The 18,884-nt window shown below is 41.3% G+C and overlaps 1 protein-coding gene across 3 annotated transcripts in view; it reads right to left on the reverse strand.

Annotated features, from left to right (window-relative positions):
• The window catches only part of RFX4 (regulatory factor X4), a 129,744-nt gene that overhangs the window by 68,980 nt on the left and 41,880 nt on the right, over positions 1-18,884 (reverse strand). For all 3 annotated transcript variants that reach the window (XM_034778210.1, XM_034778200.1, XM_034778191.1), the window contains exons 4-5: positions 15,510-15,633; positions 2,461-2,522 (exon numbers count right to left, since the gene is read on the reverse strand). In XM_034778210.1, coding sequence (XP_034634101.1) covers positions 2,461-2,522; positions 15,510-15,633 — 186 coding nt within the window. The remainder of the gene's footprint in view (positions 1-2,460; positions 2,523-15,509; positions 15,634-18,884) is intronic.

Consider the following 18,884-nt stretch of genomic DNA (forward strand, 5'->3'; position numbering starts at 1 on the left):
ATTTCTCTATATAACATTTCATTTGAATGTGATTGGATATTTTTGAAAATAAAAATAGAACTCAGTCAGAGCAGTACTGCATTTGGCAAAGACTGTGTTTAGTGTGATGGACTGTATTGTGTGCATGTATATCTTTACCTTTAATTGGATAAAATCAGAACTACTCATCTGGGTGCTGTGATCCTTACACTGCTAAGAGCTAAAAGAGATGTAGACCTGAAAGAGTTGAATTCCACCCCTCCTATGCTGTGAAATTTTGAGGGGGCCAAGACATTCAGCACAGTGGCAATCATGAACTCCCTATGTGGCCCTGCATTTGTTTCTATGCTGGCTGCCTAAAACCCTGTAGATTGCTCTGATTATTTGGTTGTTTGTTTTGCCTGCCTTTCCTTATTTAGAAAGATGGTTAAGGTCAGATTTTAGCAACAACCCAGGCCAAGTCTGAACAGCATGGGAATCTTACTGGAAAATCCAGTGAGATGACACATGGCCACTGGATATCCTACTGACACTCCCACATCACCAAGAATGGATCCTGTAAATATTAAAATAACCAAGTCTACCTGGAAATGCACCCACATAACTATGTAATGAGTTGGCCTGTTCAACTGGATGCTATTCCTGAAGGTGTTCCCTCTGAAAGGCAGTATTATTGACTGGAGTGGCCAAATTTATTGGTCAAATGCTGCCCACAAAGTTCTACAGCAGGACTGTGGCTACGACCAACTTTAAATGTGAAAATATGCCCATACCTCTGCATTAAACAGGAGTGTAATTGGTATCTATTTCTGTTTATGCAAATTAAGCATGGAACTGGGGCTCCTGGTAAACTGCCAATATGGCTTCCTCAAATGGGTCAGGTTTGGGTGTCCCCATTATAGCATAAGTGAATTGCTAGTTCCAGCACTCAAATGACGGAAGTACCATCTTCTAAAGGCAACTGATATTACTGACAAATATGGTAGCACTCACCCTTTCCTTTCAGCTGAAAAGCAATTAACCAAATGACATTGCAGTTAACACCAGTCTGAGATAGTGTACAGTTGCATGGCATGCTACCCCAAACCAAACTGTCACATCTTCATACATACTGCCCTTGATGAACCAGTGCAGATATCATGTCCATTTCTAAACCTGGCTATCTTGAGCCCTCCTGGCCTACAATTTTTCGCTCATGTGCAGCTAGACTAGCCCATCAATTTCATGTCAATATTATTTTGGGTTATTAACCATTATGGTAGTTGGGGAGAAACACACTGGTCTTTGGGATGAGATCTCACTTTTGAAACTGTCTGAGGGTTGTCACTCTGGAAAAAGAGTTTGGTTACAAAACACAGGAAATTCTCACAAAAGTTGCCTTGGGGAGACAGTGGTGGGCTGTTGTACAGTTAGTTTTGATCTCAGTGAAGAGAACTTGCTAGAGACACATCACCATGGAACGATTTATTAGAAGAAGGAAGTGAAATCAGATTTTAAAATGGTATTTTACTGAATCTCTTTCAATATATGAGTTATTGTTGGTTTCTATCCTTAATATATGTTAATATATAGGTTTAATTATTATTTTGTATGTTTTTCTTATTGATTAGTAACATTGTGCTTGTAGGCTTTATGTGGGAATGAGAAGTTTTACCAACAAAATTTTGCAGCCATACTAGTTAGGGCTTTCATTTTATATTTTACAAATTAAGGGTCAGATCTGGCCAATATGTGGACCTCCAAGGAAAACCTAGGTATTGCAGGGAGTGATGTTGCATTCACTCTTCTTTGTGAATCAGTATAGAACCTATTCCTGTGATGTTAGGATGTACTTTACTCTGGAAATTTCATCCTTTGGATGAGACAGAAAACTCAATCCTGACCACTTATGGTTATTAAAAATCTCATCTTCTCACAAGAGCAGAGGGTATTAACTCCAGGTTCCTGACCAATTTCCAGTTTGGAAAATTGGATTCTTTCTACCTCAATTCCCTCTAGAATCTCTTTTTTTTCTGCCATTTATGTCCTAAACTGTATGCTATTGAATAACTGCCACATTGCACCCCAGAAATGGTTGCATTTCAGTGGTGGGTGTGAAGATCTCAAATAGTGTATGAAGTGCTCTGGCAAGAAAGGTGCTATGTAAAATGTATATGAAACGTAAATGATATTATAACTCTACAAAGTTTCAGAAAGTTAGCACAGAATGGTGAAATAAGTAAAAAATGCTCTTTTAGACTATTTATAAATGACCATAGTTATTACACCACTAAGAGAAAATATTACTTGGTAATGGCTTCCAAGGCAACAGAAATAGAAGTCAATAGGAACTCCACAGTAGAATCTTCAGGCAAAATTTGGTTCTAAAATGCTACAAGGAAAAATTCATCCCTGGTGTCATGCCCCTATCTTCACTGACAGGAAACCATGGCAAAATTTGGCCCTGGGTGAGAATGTGAAATAATATTATACGATGCTCACTTTGACTGGCCTCTGGTTCCGAGTCTTCTCGTTGTTAACTGTGGAAATTGTTGTCTTATTATCTGCAAATAAATACAGTGACATATTAACAAATCCAAAAAAATCACATATGCCAATACTGTATTTTTAATATAGCCTGTTTTGGGTAGCATGAGGGACAGGAAGAGAAATTGTATTGAACGTACACAGGGGAATCACCAGAAATTTGTCACCTAGCGTGCACAATCGCACTCACCCTGCAACGACGTGAAGGCCCAGTTCCTCATTCCAGTTTGTTGCAACTTGGTGCCCAGGATCGCAGTGCCACCCAGGTTTGGCCTGGTGCCAGGTCGCAACGCCACTCACTGAAATGGGGCCCTGCGACCCTCCATCATGATAAGTTGGACCCACAGCCTCTCTGAGTGGCAGTGCAACCCTGCATGCTGGGTCACAGCACCACATTGGGGCGCCAGGCAAGCTGCCTATTTTCCCCTCCCTCTGGACAGCTGTACCCCCCCCACACACACAAATTGGCACCCCTGCCAATGGTATGCACCATGTGTAGCAAACAGAGCTGTGGGCACCACTGCACGTACATGTAAAGTGTGACAGGAGAAATCTGACCAAATAAGCTTTTTCTAAAAAATGATGTATTAATTTAATCCCTTTACTGAATGAGGCAAAATAACAAATGAAATTCAGAACAACTCCATTCACTTAAATGAAGCTGCTCTGAATTTATACCAGAGTGAAACGTGATTCATAAACTCTAAGGCCACAGTTCTTCCCTTAAGCTTAATGAGAGTTTCACCTAAAATTGGGTGTACTATTAAATTGCTCATGTATGTGTTTGCAGGATCAGGGGCTTCATGAAATCGATGAAAGACAAAGATAAAAGGAGCTGTTCAAACAGAAGAAAATGTCAATTAAAGATTAATTAAATAATATGGACTTTTTCCCATAAAGTTGTATTTTACCACAATTGGTATCAGCAATCAATATCTAACCCCGACTGATGATCAAAAGCTCTGGAACGGGCATTTGGATCAAAGGTGTTTTATAAAGATTATTACAGTAGCACATATTTAGCTTATTCTTCACACATATCTTGCCAAATCTACAAATGGTTTTCCTTGTGCAACAGATAATCGATTTGTGTTTGTTTCTCAGAACCTTGCACACACTTTGGCTTATGTCAAAAATGCTATGTATGTTCACACTCACTAGGCTGTTCAGCTTTAATTTCTGGAGCAAAACTTCAGCAAACAGTAAAACACTTTTGTGGAGCTGTGAAAGTTCAGCCTAGCTGTTTGATAAATGAGCAGACGGGCAAGCAGCCCCTCTTTCTTTTTTTGTATGGATTCAATGAAGCCTGCCTAAAGAACACCACATGCTGTTCCAGCTACTGATCTAACATTCCGCAACATCTCAACCTTCCAAATTCCCTTTAATTACACATTAATCCCACCCCTCTCTCTTTCAGTTTCTGCAGACAAGGTTGGGGGCTCCACAGGGCTGTGGGAAAAAAGGCAGTGTTGAAGAACCACTTTCTGGGGATTTTTTCCCTTTTTTTCTTTTGGTGGTTGCTGTCACTCAGAACGTACCATTCCACTCCCAAAGTTGAATATTACAGCAGTAGATTCAAATGCAAACTTACTCTATTTTACTTTTACCCTAATTTTTCAAACCCCCCCCAAAAAATGGAATAACTTTCAAAGTCTGTCAAGTGCTGATTAAATATTATAGTGAACACTGTAAATGTTACCTTATGAACCATATGCTGTGGGAGTTCTTGAAATTTAGAAATCAGACATTTCTACATACTAGGGCAGAAATGATCAGGAAAAGAGAAGAGTAAATAAAAGCAGAAAATCAGCTGATTTGCCCTTCCCCCTTCTCCCTCCCCCCCCCAATCCAGTACCTTAAGCAGTAAAATATACTTTCTGGAGCACTGCTGAAGTGTGTGTTGCTTATAACAATATTCTGCATAAATTATTTTTTAAAAAGTCCAGCAAAACTTTAAAGGAAAATTCCAGGATTTTTCCAGCAAACGTTATGGGTGTGTGTGTGGGTGGGGTGTAACTTCAAGCACAACAAATGTTATTTAAAAAAATAACTGTTATTTTCAGTGTTTATATTTATATGGTTATAGATGATTTTGTTCTAAACTCCATGGATGGAGCTAGTTCCCTGCCAAGAGGCAGGAAGTGAGGCTGAGTAGGTTGGGGAGAAGCTCACTGTGCATTGAAATCAATGGGAAAAGCAGACATGTGTGACTGTTGGTTTCAAAGTGTGTTTCCACTCTGAAAAGTGACTAAAAAACAGCAATATGGGGTTTCATGTTTATTGACTTTCAGTGACTGACAGGGAAAATTTGCTCTTTTTATAAGTAAAGAGATGCTTTTTTCTAGCTGTCAGAACTGAAAATTCAACTTAGGATCTGAAAATTAAGTTAGGATCTTTCCGTCCCATCACCAGTAAAGAAGATTCTGTGGGGCGGCTGTACAGATACCAATGAGGGCAAGATCTGACTCTACAATTTGAACTTGCTTAATAATTCTGTTGGTGATGTGTGAACAAGAATAGAATCCAGCTGCCTTCCCCATGGCAATGTTGGCTCTGCAGTAGCAACAGAGGTAAAAGATATCATGTGAAATCGTACCTATACTGGAGTGAGTAGGAATTTGCCATTGATTTCAGTGAGGTCAGAATTTCACCCCATATGTCCCTAAAGTGAGCAAATATAAATCTGAAAACATAGAGAGCTCTGCTGAATAAGGAGGTGTCATTTTTACATTGTCACTTATTAAGACTAAAACCACATTTTTACACTAAACTTTGTTTTACATGAAGTTTCATTTGGGATTTTTTAGGAAGATGGGGCCCAGGAATTACACATGAAGATAATCTGTGCTCTCAATACCACCTCAGGAACCAGTGCTCCAGTGATTTCATTCCCTGCTTAATAACTTCAGCTCTGTCCCTTTCATATGTGCCTTGGCTGAGTCCTGGTCTTTCTTTCTTATGAGAGGGAATCTTGTGTATTTTCCTGTGAGCTATTTAAAAATCTCCCTCATCATTTTGTAAAACAATCACACAACTAAACAGTCATACCTGATGCTCCTATTAGCGAGTGCCTGGGATTTAGATAAGGCAGGATTCATTACTTCCTAAAATCAGAGCTGTATATTTTTCTTCTCTTTTGAACGATTACCAAACATCTGCGTTTGTTTAACCCTTTTGACGTTAATCCTGAAATGTGGTTTTATGAAAGTGGACAGAACGTCTGTGTTGTGTTTTAATGTTATCAGCGAGAAGTACATGAGGGACCCTTTTTAACGTGTGTGTGGTGGGGACAGGTGACCTTTCCTCTCTGAGGCTACAGGGGACACCAGAGATAATGGGAGGAGGGCGCCCCTCAAATCATTCTTATACATTTGAGGTTAAACAGGCGCAATGTAACATGCAATATCTATGATATAGCCACAAAAACAACAAGGAGTCCGGTGGCACCTTAAAGACTAACAGATTTATTTGAGCATAAACTTGCAAAAGCTTATGCTCAAATAAATCTGTTAGTCTTTAAGGATACAGACTAACACGGCTACCCCTCTGATATGATATAGCCATTACATTAAGAAGCATTTAATCCAGCGGTACTTTTGAAACCTAGAATAGTTGCCTGAGTAAATCTAATTTAAATATCAAGTTAAATGTACTTTTGCTAACTCTTCAGATGTTGAAATAAACAGTAAACAAGTCATATCTGTGGAAGTTACCAAATGTTTTATAAACAATTATATAGAAAAATATACAAAAAGTGCAGATATCTATATTGTACTCTGCATGTGCCATGTAACCATCAGCCAGGGATTGCTGCAAAAGATATAACTATGCTGCCAAGGTGCACTCTGCCCTGCTGATTTATGCCATCAGTAATTTCTATTATTGCATCACACATGCCTCAGCAGTATGAGACTCAAACACAATCAGGGTCCTCTCGATCTTTAAAATGAGACTTGTATTGTCTATTCTACCTTTAACCCCTGCACCAGGGGCCATCATCCCTTATCCCATTCACCAGTGAGCTGTGAACTTTCTACTTCCCAATTATTCCACCTAAATTCTTCCCTGGTATGAGGCTCAAAAACAGCTTAGGCCTGTCTTCATACTGCCAGCTAAGGATGGGAGAGACCAGCCATCTTTGCATTCTTGTGAAGACTCTAGAACTTTTTGGTGTATCAGTTGAAATGTTGTATTTCGCAAAACCTTTTCAAAAAAAGATTCCCCTTCATTTAAACTGTTATTTTTTGAAGGTAAATTTAATTTTGACAAGTGTATTTGAGCTAAATGGAAGCCTGTGCTATGCTTTGCAATTCTTTCTACTTCTTATTTGAAAATTATTCTTGCCATGCTCCTAACACTGTCAAGGGCAATTAAATAAATTTAGAATATAACAAAAACTAATATATTAACAGCCCAGAACTTGAAATCTGCTGGAACAAAACAGAACTCCCACCACTAAGATTCAGAGTTCCAGTCTAGAACTCATGATTATCAAGTAAGTTCTAAACAAGGCGAGAGAAATTCTCTTACCCCTGCTAATAATTCCTGCCATTCAGGTCTGTCTCCAGTTTCCCCAGCAGGGCCCATCATTCATTGAACATTGACTGATGAGCTGTGCACTCCCTGGGGCTTCCAGTACTGCACCCAGAGCACATTCTTTGCTTGTGTGAAATGAGATACAAAACGCAGTGTGTGCTATTCCCCAGTTTTAGGGTAATTATTTTTATTGCTCTGGTCTAAGACAACTCTGCCAGGGTGGTCATTCTCCTCTTGTTCACTGCAGGGGTGAGCTCACTCTCAGAGCTGGGCTATCTGTATTTCCCATTAGTGTTAAAACACAAATCGCAAATACTGCTGGTACCTTCAATCCAGGGGTGAAAGTAAGTCCAGTGACTTACCGATACGCTGGGGTCAGCTGTGGCCCCCGGAAGGGGCGGGGCCTAGGGCGTAAGGGGCATGGCTGGGGGAGTCAGAGCCAGCCCCAGCCCACCCTGTAAGGTAAGTGCCCTCCCCCACTGGGGTAGTAGCAGCAGCAGCCCAGGGCTCCGGAGGCTATTTAAAGGGACCAGGGCTCCCCTGTTTCTACCGCCTGGCCCTGTAAATAGCCGCGGGAGCCCTGGGGAAGCGTCAGGGCTCCAGCAGCTATTTAAAGGACTGGGACGGCAGAGACAGCTGGAGCCCCGGCCCTTTAAATAGCCCCTGGAGCCCCCCGCTACCCCTGGGCTCTGGGGGCTATTTAAAGGGCCTGTGGCTCCCCAGCTTCTACTGCCCTGGCCCTGTAAATAGCCGCAGGAGCCGTGGGGAAGCGGCAGTGGGGCTTCCGCGGCTATGTAAAGGACCGGGGCGGTAGAAGCAGCAGGAGCCCCGGACTTTTTAAATAGCCCCCAGAGCACCGCAGCCCTATCCCAGGGCTCCAGCGGTGGAGCTCTGGTGGCAATTTAAAGGGCCTGGGGCTCCAGCCCCTGCTAAAAACCCCTTTAAATTGCTCCCTGGGGAAGCCGGGCCGCCCCAGTATGGCAAACCGGCTTTTGCCGGTACGCTGTACCACGGCATACCGGCTTACTTTCACCTCTGCTTCAATCTTATACAGGAAAGGTGAGGTTCTCACAAGTGCGCTGCTTTGACCTAACTCTGCTCCCATTTAAGTTTTACCAACCACTCCAATGCCAAGTGCTTTTGAAAATCCCACCTGAAACCCCCCCCCACATACATATTCTAGGATCAGTCCCCTAATTATAGGGCATCATGTAGATGCGCTGCCCCAGGAAGAACAGAAGGAACGCATTGTGCTGCAGAGGCACACCACTGAGATGCAATTCCTCCAGAGCACCCCTTTTCCACTGGTGGGAAGAAGCATGATAAATCAGCCCATTGTAAAATAATACTCCCCTCCCCCTGCATCCATCCAGTTCTGCTGGCCCGTGCATAGTGGGGGAGGAGGCATGACCTGTGCCTACTGCTCACTCCACCATGCCCACTTATTTGCGAGGGATGGGAGAGGGCGGGAGCATTGGGAGGGTACTTTACCCCTGCTCCCAAAGCTGTGTAATTCCAATGGAGGAATGAGGTCATAATCCAACCCTAAATCTAGATTGTGACATTGAGGATTGCTATGTCCCAGTTGATACTATCGAGCAAGATAAGGCAGGCCCATTTTAATCACTGGCCCCTGTTCTGACAACTATCTGTTGAGTAGGATCTTACCCTGTAAACAGTCCTACTGGCTTGGGCCCTTTAGGGAAGTTTGTGAAGCCCTTGCTTGAATCCAGCTATGTACAAAATCTTCCACTGCAAGAGTTCATCCAGCCCGATGGAATTCAGCCTAATTCACATGTGACACTGCACCCCATATTCTTCACAGTGATATGATGATGATAGGATTATTGCATAATTATGATGCATTTTGTACAAGATAAGTCATGTGAGGTGCCATTGAAAAGGTTATGATTTGCTGAATATGATTATCCTAATTGTATACAGGGCATCATTTTTGTATCTGAAGTTTTGAATATTGACTATGTATCTGTACTTCAAATGTAGTTACACCTGGGTAACACCCACTAGACAAGATGCTTTTAGTCTAGATAATAGGTGGGGAAGGGCCTATTCAGGGCAACGGGCTATTAGAAAGACCAATAGGCCTTAGGAGAGGCTTATCTCCCACCTTGTGAGCCTTCCTGAGAATGCTACAGACAGCCTGTGAGTGATGGCTGCTATGACTCTACAAATGTGTGACCAGGCCATAAGATGCTGGACTCCATCTTGGGCTGTCAGTATTTTTCCACAAACTGCTCTGAGAACCAAGTTTTGAAACAAATTGTTCCTTTCCTATGCTAAAGCTATCTAAGGCAGGGAGTGACCTCATCAGAGGCTCTTCATTCCACACACAATAAGACTCCTGGAAACACCTGAGGAACAAAGACTGAACTGGGGGAAGTGCTGGAGCCAGGGTAAAGGGATTTCTAGCCTGTGTATGAAACACCTGGGGATTCCAAGCTGTAAAGCAAGTGCAGCTTGTCCCTTAAGACTCTGCAGCCTGCTTGTATCATTTCTCAGGGTGAGAATCAACTAATTCATATATAATCTATGTAGTATATTAAGTTTAGTTTGCATTTTCATTTGCTAGATAATCTGCTTTGATCTATTTGCTATCCCTTATAATCACTTAAAATTTATCATTTTTTTAGTTGTTGAACTTGTTTTTGCTTTAATCTAAACCAGTGAGCTCTGACTGGAGTGCTTGGGGAAAATCTCTGCTTGGTTACCACAAGCGTGCATTGTTCTCTTCACATTCAGGGATAGGCGGACCGGGAATTAAACCCATATACTGGCAAGATTTGACCAGGCAGGATGGAACTGCACTGAGGTTCCAGGCTGGGAAGCTGGTGGTTAGACAGCCTGCATGTAACTGCAGCTGAATGTGAATGCTGGTGAAAGTGAAGACTGGAGGGCTTTGCAGCTTGTCAGACAGTACAGTGTGAGAGGGAGCCCAGGCTGGTGGGTTGGGGGCTCAGTGGTACCCCAGTTCCAGATGGCACGCCCAAGGCACCCGTCACAGCACAATCAAACAGATCGTTGTTTTTTCAAGATTAAAGAACCATTGAACACTTTAGCCCAGTCTTTCAGTTGAGTTGTAGCTGCCTGTAATGGCCAGGGTATAGGCAACTGGACCAGTAATGTCTGTTGGGCCAGGGTTGAATGCAGGACTCAGAAGTAGTTACCAAGCAGAGTCAGGAGACGGGTATTAAGGTCAAGCCAGCCTAGGGTCAAAGGCAGGAGTCAGGATTAAGGAAGAGCGAAAAACAAGGTTTGTAGCCATAGCAAGCGAGAATCTGCATTGTTGCTCAGACAGCTCCCTGGGCCAACTTCCCGGATTAAACAGTTGGTGTGGACCAATCAGGCGGCTGCAGGGTTCTGTTGCTCTGGCTTCTTCAGGAAGTACTTCCTGGCTGTCTTTGCCTTTGCACTTTAAAACCGCTGAAATGTGAACATCTGAAAACGGTTGCACATGAGAACAAGCTTGTCAGGAGGATATTTACAATGCACACTCCTGATTAGTACACAGGGCTTATCCTGTACAGTCACCATTTAACAAGGGCAAACTCATCTTCAGTTCTCTCCTCTGATTGATTAAACTAATTCATTTGCATTTCCCTCATCTTTGAGTCCTAAGCCAATTGGCTCTCAGGACCCTAAGGAAACGTTACTGGTGAGAAGGCACAGATGTATTTTTATATTTTGCTAAACACGTATGTACTGTGTGTGACTGCCCTCGTTAGTATTGGGCCTGAAGTCTATGGCATGGACAATTGTCACATCACATAAGATACATTTTTATTAGATATTGTTTCCAGCCAATACTGGGAAGAAGAAGAAAAAAAAAAGAATTGGGGGGGGGGGGGGGAAGTGTTTAAATTTAAGGATCAGTGTGGTCCACTAGACAAGGTGCTAGCATAGGAATTAGGAGACTAGTGCTTAATTTGTGCCAGGACTTGCCAGGACTGAGCACCGGCACCTCTAGGCTTGCTATGTCACTTATGAAAGTAAACTTAATTGTTTGAGCCCCAGCACCTCTTTCATTACCAAAAGCACTGCAGGAGACCCATGTTCTGTCCCTGGCTCTGCTGCTGAACTGTCGTGTGACCTTAGGTACACATTTCTGTACCTTAGTTTCCCCATCTGTAAAACTGAGATAATAGTTACTGGCAGCCTGTGTTATAGAGGAGGTCACATTAGATGATCTAGTGGTTCCTTCTGGCTTTGAACTCTGACTATACTGTGGATTGATCATCTAGCAAAGTTTGATTTTGAAACTTTTTCTAGTTATAAGAATGAAAAAAATCTTAAAAATATAGAAGGCCTGTTTCTTGTTTACACTAAAGCCTTGTCTACATTAGAAGGGGTTTGCTGGTAAAGCTATATTGGCAAACCCTCCTAGAGTACATGCAGCTTACACCAATAAAAGTGCTTTTGCTAGTATAGTTTATACAGTTCCCCAAATGAAATAAACTAGATCAGCACAAGGACTTTTATGCCAGTAGAAACTGCATCTACTCAGAGGCTTGTGCCAGTATAGAATGTCATAAGAATCAGTGACATTACTCTACTCCCCCTTTACATTTAAAAACATGGGGCTTAATTCTCATTTGCATCCAGGCCACGTTATACCACTTTGGCAGTGTACCCTTTACACTGCCAAGGGTGGTGTACAGTGGCCTTAGTATGAATGAGAATCCGCCTGTAATTTTTCGCATTCTTCTGGATGCCTAGTTCTTTCTTTTTCCCTTTTAAAATATTTATTTGCTGCAGCTGGCCAAAGACACAGCAGCATCACATCAAAATAACGAAACAATGGAAGGAGGTATAGAACCTCCAGGCTGCACAATGGAGTTGCATGAAGAACACTGGGAGGGAGCATAAACCCATCACGAGACACTGCAGAGTTCCCCTTTAGAGACATTCAGGATCTCTGAGACAAGTATTAAAACAGAGAGTTGGAGGGTGGGGGGAGAGATTACATCTCCAGGAGGAGGGATTAAGAGAGTGAGGAGCATATGGGGTCATGAAAGAAACAGAGGAAGGAAGCGGCTATGTGAGAGGACACTGGGGAAGAAAAGGGGAATGAAAGGGGACAAGGCTTTAGTTATTGGTAACTTTATAGCAGTGGTTCTAAACCTCCAGTATGAATCAATGCTCACCTGAGATTACTGACAGATTTGGGAATGGATGGAACAGTTGGGAAGATTTTTTTAAATTAAATGTTTGATTCACTGAGTCCTTTGACTTTTTTTTTTTTAATGACCCAAATAATGGGGTTTCCTGTATTTCTGCCTGAGGAATATTTCACAAGCTGAACATTCTCACAGTCAGAAAAAAACTTTTCCTCATATGCAGCCCAAATTCCTTTTTCTTACTTGTACCCCATTGTCCTAGTTAAATGCTTCCCTGTCCCTTCCCACTGGCTGCAAGTACCAATCTAACTAATACTGCTCCCTCCTTAGGGTGAAAGCCTGGTTCCATTGAGGTCATTGGGAATTTTGCCATTGACTTCCCTAATTTCAGCCTCAGTCAAGGTCTGGCCTTCTTTAATTATTGCTTAGATAAGTTATATGGGTAAAAATGCCAAGCATGCCCAAGGCCTTGTCTTTGCTAGGAATAAAAAAGGGGTTTACTTGTTACTACTTGTTAGCAAACCCTTTTTCCTAGTATGGCTACCCCTTAAGTGACACTGAGGATTCTGTTAATCATCCCTCTTACACTAATTCTGTTCCTCCATCTCTTTTCACTTCTCTTGCTTTCTTTTGAACTCCCTTTATTTTTGTTTCCATTGTACGTGAATGCCATTTAAAGGAGGTTTTAAAGGCACTCCTGAGCTGAAACCTTGAACCCCAAGTCTTGGTCTAGACCAAACATTCATAGCCAAGTCAGAGATCTCACAAAATGGTATTTATAAATGAAACCTTACAAGTACCGGTGGTATCAGTGCTGGCATATTAATTGAGAAGAAACAGCTGACTCAGAGGTAGTGTGCTAGGGTTTTACTCATTGCACATGGGTAATTTTTAGCTCAGGACAGAGAGCTCTGTGCTTTAAAACAATCTATTGAAAAATAAAATAAATCAATAAAAATGCAGGGGCCCTTATGTTTAACATTGCCCACAAAGTTCAAAGTTCATAGATGAATCATAAATTCAGTGAGATTCACTCAAAGGCGAACTGTCCATAACTTCACTAACAGATTTCACAGAACAACTAGCCTCTTTCTCTGGAGTAGAGGACAGCTGCAGTGCACTGCTGAGTCGCAATAAGGGCAAATGTGTCTGGGTTTCTGTTCAGCCAGCTAAATATGGAAACCCTCAATTGGCACCTACTCATTTGTGCCTGGAAGGACAGCCCCACTTCCAAAGCACTTATGGCGCACGCACTTTAAAAGTTACTGCGTTTCCATCTGCCACGCCACAGCAGCACAATTCGTTAGAGCTCTAGGGGTGTGTCTACCCGAAGGGAGAAATTGACGGCAGAGTCATTGATTGCATGGAGTGACTGTTGGCTTCACTGGTCCTTGTAATGGTTTAGTATCTCCGCACATCAACAGTGGGTTTGACAGAGCCATTTTGCTACATTCAGATTACTACAGATAGCCTCCTGCCTCACCACCAAAGCTGTACCAGTGCACTCAGATTCCTGATGTACATATCCCTGTTGCTGGGAACATGGGGTTGGGGGTAATTTGCACACATGAAACACTGCATGATAGGGTGCAGTGAGAAGGCTCATTTGTGTGGGCTCCTGTCTACAATGGAGAAAAACCACTGGCTCAGCTAGAGCTGAGCTAAATCCCTGACTCTACGTCAGGTGTTGCAACCAGCTGGTAAAAAGCTACATTTGGGACAGCTGCACCTGCTTTGCAAATTCAAGATACTCCAACTAATGCTCCGGGGAAGGGAAAGGGTTTAAATGCCTCTTCACCTAATGTAGACATGACAGGAAAGACCAGTGCACTTTGAGAAGTCACAAGGGTGGCCTGATGTTTCAGACAGGCAAACCATGTTTGTTTCCTGGTGAAACAATTTAAAATTTGACAGCTTGTGCATCATTTACAGAATTTTTGTAAAGGTAACAAAGGTATAATAAACATTTTACCTGTGTGCCAAATTTGTCAATCTGTAGAAAATTTGTTACTAATTTCCATTGTTTCTAAATTAGTCATTGGAACAATATTAACCACTTAGTAGCAGTGATATAGCAAATAGGCTGAACAGAAGTTTGAATAAAAATAATTTTTCCATTTACTATATCTAAACAGAACTTTAACACAAAATCAACCTAACTGATTAGGGCTTTATAACTAATTCACCAAAATGTTGCCACACAATGGATTTTACTTGCCTCACTAAACTACTTAAATAAACATGAAATACAAAAGAAAAAACATCCTATTAAATGTTTTCTCCTCTTTTGGCTTCTGTGTTAGGAAATAATATGAGCAACATTTTTGATTCTGTAAATATATAGCACTACTGTACAATTAATGTTGTAAAAAGTAAATGAGACTAGCTTCCATTGAAATTAGCTTCAGAGTGATGCTTGCAAACTTTTCAAAAATGGTTGGCAAATTTCAGCATGTTGTATTGCAAAATACAAGATTTAAAGGTCCAGGGTGTTCTCTTGAATAACTCAGAGGTAGTGTAATATTTACTGGCAGCCTGTATTATAGAGGAGGTCACATTAGATGATCTAGTGGTTCACTTACTTTGAAGTAAAAATTGACATAATCCCATTTTGCACTTAAGACACCCACCTATCTGCAAATTCAGAAAGTAAGAACATCTGGTAACGTTCCAGGTTACTGGAAGCTCCTAAAAATACACTGAAACTCAGTACTGAAATACACAACTAAGATTTATTGATCACATCTGTACTGTGGGTGAAATTCACCACTCACGGAAGGCCAACACAAGACATATAATGGGCCTGGTTCTCCTCTCACTCATGTTAGTTTAAATCAGGAGTATCTTTACTGAAGTCAATGGGCATTCCAATATTTCTGCAGAATTAATGTGCACTTCTGTCCACACTAAGAGTTTTTATTACCTGAATTGTTGCTGTTTAACACTTAAAAATATTGTTATTACTGTTAAAGCAATATTAAGGAATAACAGAATTATTTACACTCTCTTGTATTTGGCTTCCATGTTACCAATACCATAAATGTCATTTTGAAGCAAAATGGCTGCCATGATCAGGCAGGTCATAAAAACCATCAATTTTTTAAAATGCATTTTTACTTTAACCATGATGAAAAGCGATCCTGACCTTCCGAGTGTTTAAAATACTTCACATTTTTCTTGGAGTTTTAATACGCACCGTATTCCTTTGATGCATCACCACCTCTGACTTGAAGTGACAGTTTTCCTGAGGCTAGAGCCTTTATCATTTTAAATATCAAAATCTCACCAGAGCAAGGTTAGGGAGCAAGGCTTGCCATTGCAATTTAGACTCACCTTCCCAAAGCTGGCAGCGTTAACAGGCTGCGTGTCGTTTTTCTCACAGAAGTCCAAATAGTGCATGTAGAGAGCACTTCGAGGAATGCAAACGCCTTCTGCAATCTCATAGTTCTCCTCCAGCCTTAAAAAGCAAATACCAAACAAAGAAAACTGCAGATATGTTTGCTGCCCTGAATTATAAATAGTGTGCAAACCTGCACGTTTAAGTGACTTTCACTTTTCAGTTAGCCTCTGTTTAATTGTTACCTCATCTTTCCAATTCACCTCCACCCCATTTGTCTGTATCATCTACCTGTTGCATTCTATCTGATATGTAGATTGTGAGCTCTCAGGGGCTTCTTTGTTACTTGTCTGTACAGTACCTAGCACACTGGGGCCCTGATCCTTGATTGAAATTCCTAGATGCTATTTTAATAATAAACACTATTATATCATAACTTTAAATCATATGGGTTAAATGAATGAATACACAATGACAGAATAAAGAAATCACTAAGTGGCAACATTCTGATGCACCCTAGATGATGAGTCCAAGCCAGAATCACTATCAACATCCTGAAATATTTTAAATACTTTCACTTCTATCTGATTTACATAAAGTAAACAGGAGTGGCTAAAATAAAATATTTGCATCAATGGAAGGATCTCCACAGATAATGTTTTGTACAATGGTTTCTAACAGATGCTGATGTACAACACAGGATAAGAAGAATCTACCAAGTGCTGAATGCAACATTAAGATATTGTCCTATTCTCCCTCATAGAAAATAATAATTCCCCACAATGTATTTAATTTTACACACACGCACTTTGCCATTAAAAAAGAAGACTCTCCATATAACTCAAAAATTATAAATCTGTTGATGTGAGACCATGTTGCTTTGAAAGTTATTTTCTGGAGGCTGATCTTTCCCAAAGAATAGAGGCCCCAGTTCAGGCAGGCACTTAAGCACATGCCCAATTTGAAACCCATGAGTACTCCCACTGACTTCACTGCTCCTACTCACATGTTTATAGTATCTTGCTGAAGGAGGGTCAGAAAGGGTACACTCCTTTTTTTGTTAATTATATTGCTGGAATCAATATTTGCTCAGGAAACCTGGATTTTAAAGCAAACATGGCCCTTTAAGTAGTTACCTGTAAAAGTTCAGATCTCCAAATAACCTGAGTTTCTCTGTTTCGCTGCCTTTGGCAGACCTTCCCTCCATGTCAGTTATTGTGACCATTTGTGACTGCAAACTATTTTAATAAGATATCTGGCTGGATGAATGGAATTGGTTTGTAAGGGCAACATCTATTCTTCCTAGGAATAGGTTTCTACAGGAATATCATCACGGCATCGTTCCCCAAATTCATAGACCTTTAACAAGGCCTCTTTTCAAAACCCAGTGAGTTCATTTCTATACTATAGCTGCTAATTGGCATGTCAGCTTCCCTGACCAAGACAGGACAGAAAGAAAAGCAGTTAATTATTTCTGTTCATATCTGATGAATTTTTCTCTTTTTCTCTTCTCTTTCACAGGGAGTCATTAGTCTGACACTGAAGAATGCTCCATTATACCTGAACTTTTTTTTTTAAATGATCAAAAACCCCATTTTGCTCCACTTCTTTTATTTTCCTGCCTTTTATTTAACAACTTTATCATATTTTGAATTCAGCTTCATCCTACAGTATTGTGGAAAGATAATGAACTCAATCTTCTGCCTAACAAATCATTATCAGAAATATACGTGTGTCCTAATAAAGCAATCCAGTAGTTCAGTATGAAAGCTTTTGTACCACTCATGGTATTGCAATAAAAACCCTAATGTTTCTATAGGAAAGACAATTTTATCTGCCCTTATTACTGTCCCACTTTGTGCTTATACACTGCTAGATTAAAAGGGATTATTCTTACATCTGAGTAATGTTTGTAAGTGCTGATCATACAGACTTTTATTTTGAAATGAGAAGCAACAGAATATGCCAAGCTGTTGCAATGTAACTACAATTAATTCCTATATTTATTGATGGAATTATTATGCCAAGGAAGGCCTATTTCTCATAATCCTCTTTTTCCCCCTTTCTTAGTCCTTTTTACATTATTTTGCCACTTATGCCCGATAAGTAATTTATATCACCATTTATGTCACTGCTGAATTTGGCCCAGACTTTCATGGTAGTTGCACATGCTTACACACTAGGCCAGTGTTTCTCAAACTGGGGTCGCCGCTTGTGTAGGGAAAGCCCCTGGCGGGCCGGGCCGGTTTGTTTACCTGCCCAGTCTGCAGGTCTGGCAGATCACGGCTCCCACTGGCCGCAGTTCGCTGCTCCGGGCCAATGGGAGCTACTGGAAGCAGTACAGGCCGAGGGACGTACTGGCCACCGCTTCCAACAGCTCCCATTGGCCTGCAGCGGCAAACTGCGGCCAGTGGGAGCTGTGATCGGCCGGACCTGCGGACGGGGCAGGTAAACAAACCGGCCCGGCCCGCCAGGGGCTTTCCCTACACAAGCGGCGACCCCAGTTTGAGAAACACTGCACTAGGCAGTCTCCAATTGAATTTGGCCTTCTCTCTTTTACAATCATGCAAAGGCAGAGTCCAAGGCAATTGCAGGCAGAGCTGTCAAACAAACACATGAAACTAAACTACTAGGTATGTCTTGTCCTGTGTTTGTACAGCACCTAGTACAATGCGGTCCTAGTTCATGACTAGGGCTCCTAGGTGCTACTGCAATATGATGGTTAATCTGATGCTAATGTGATAGGCTTTTTAGAACAGTGCAAAACGACATCTTCACACCATGAAAGCTTAGCACTTTACAGCACACTGGCCAAGATATTTGAGTGTCTGCTTGTATAATCTATCCAGTAGCACAGCTTCTCCTGGTGAGACCAACAACATTCAAAGAGATAATACTAATATAAACAAAAGCAAGAAACGCCAAACTACTGTTGTGTGGCACAGCTGCTAACTGAATTGTTTAATTTGACACCAGAAAAAATTATATTTTAAAAACACAGAAGAAAGTTGCTGTGTCAATTTCAGTCTCCTCACATATTTTTTGAGTGGAATATTCAATAGAGGGAATTAAATGCTCTGCAAAAAGTCAAAAGGGAAAATGCCTGCACTAGATAAACATGGGAGAACATAACGTAATGTGCAGGTAGCAGGAAGATGCAACAAGCCTTTTACATTTCTAAATTCTAGGATTCTCTGGCAAATGTTTCTGAATGGGCATTATTGTGCAGACTGCATTCCAGCAGAATTCAATATCCCAGGGGTTTAGGGATTTACTAATCTTTATGAATGAGGAAGCTTGAAAGTGTTTGGCTGAATATTGTTTATAGTATTTGCATGTTTTCTTTTGAGAGCAGTATCACTGGCATGTGT

The sequence above is a fragment of the Trachemys scripta genome, chromosome 1 (assembly GCF_013100865.1).
Source record: "Trachemys scripta elegans isolate TJP31775 chromosome 1, CAS_Tse_1.0, whole genome shotgun sequence".
NCBI lineage: Eukaryota > Metazoa > Chordata > Testudines > Emydidae > Trachemys > Trachemys scripta.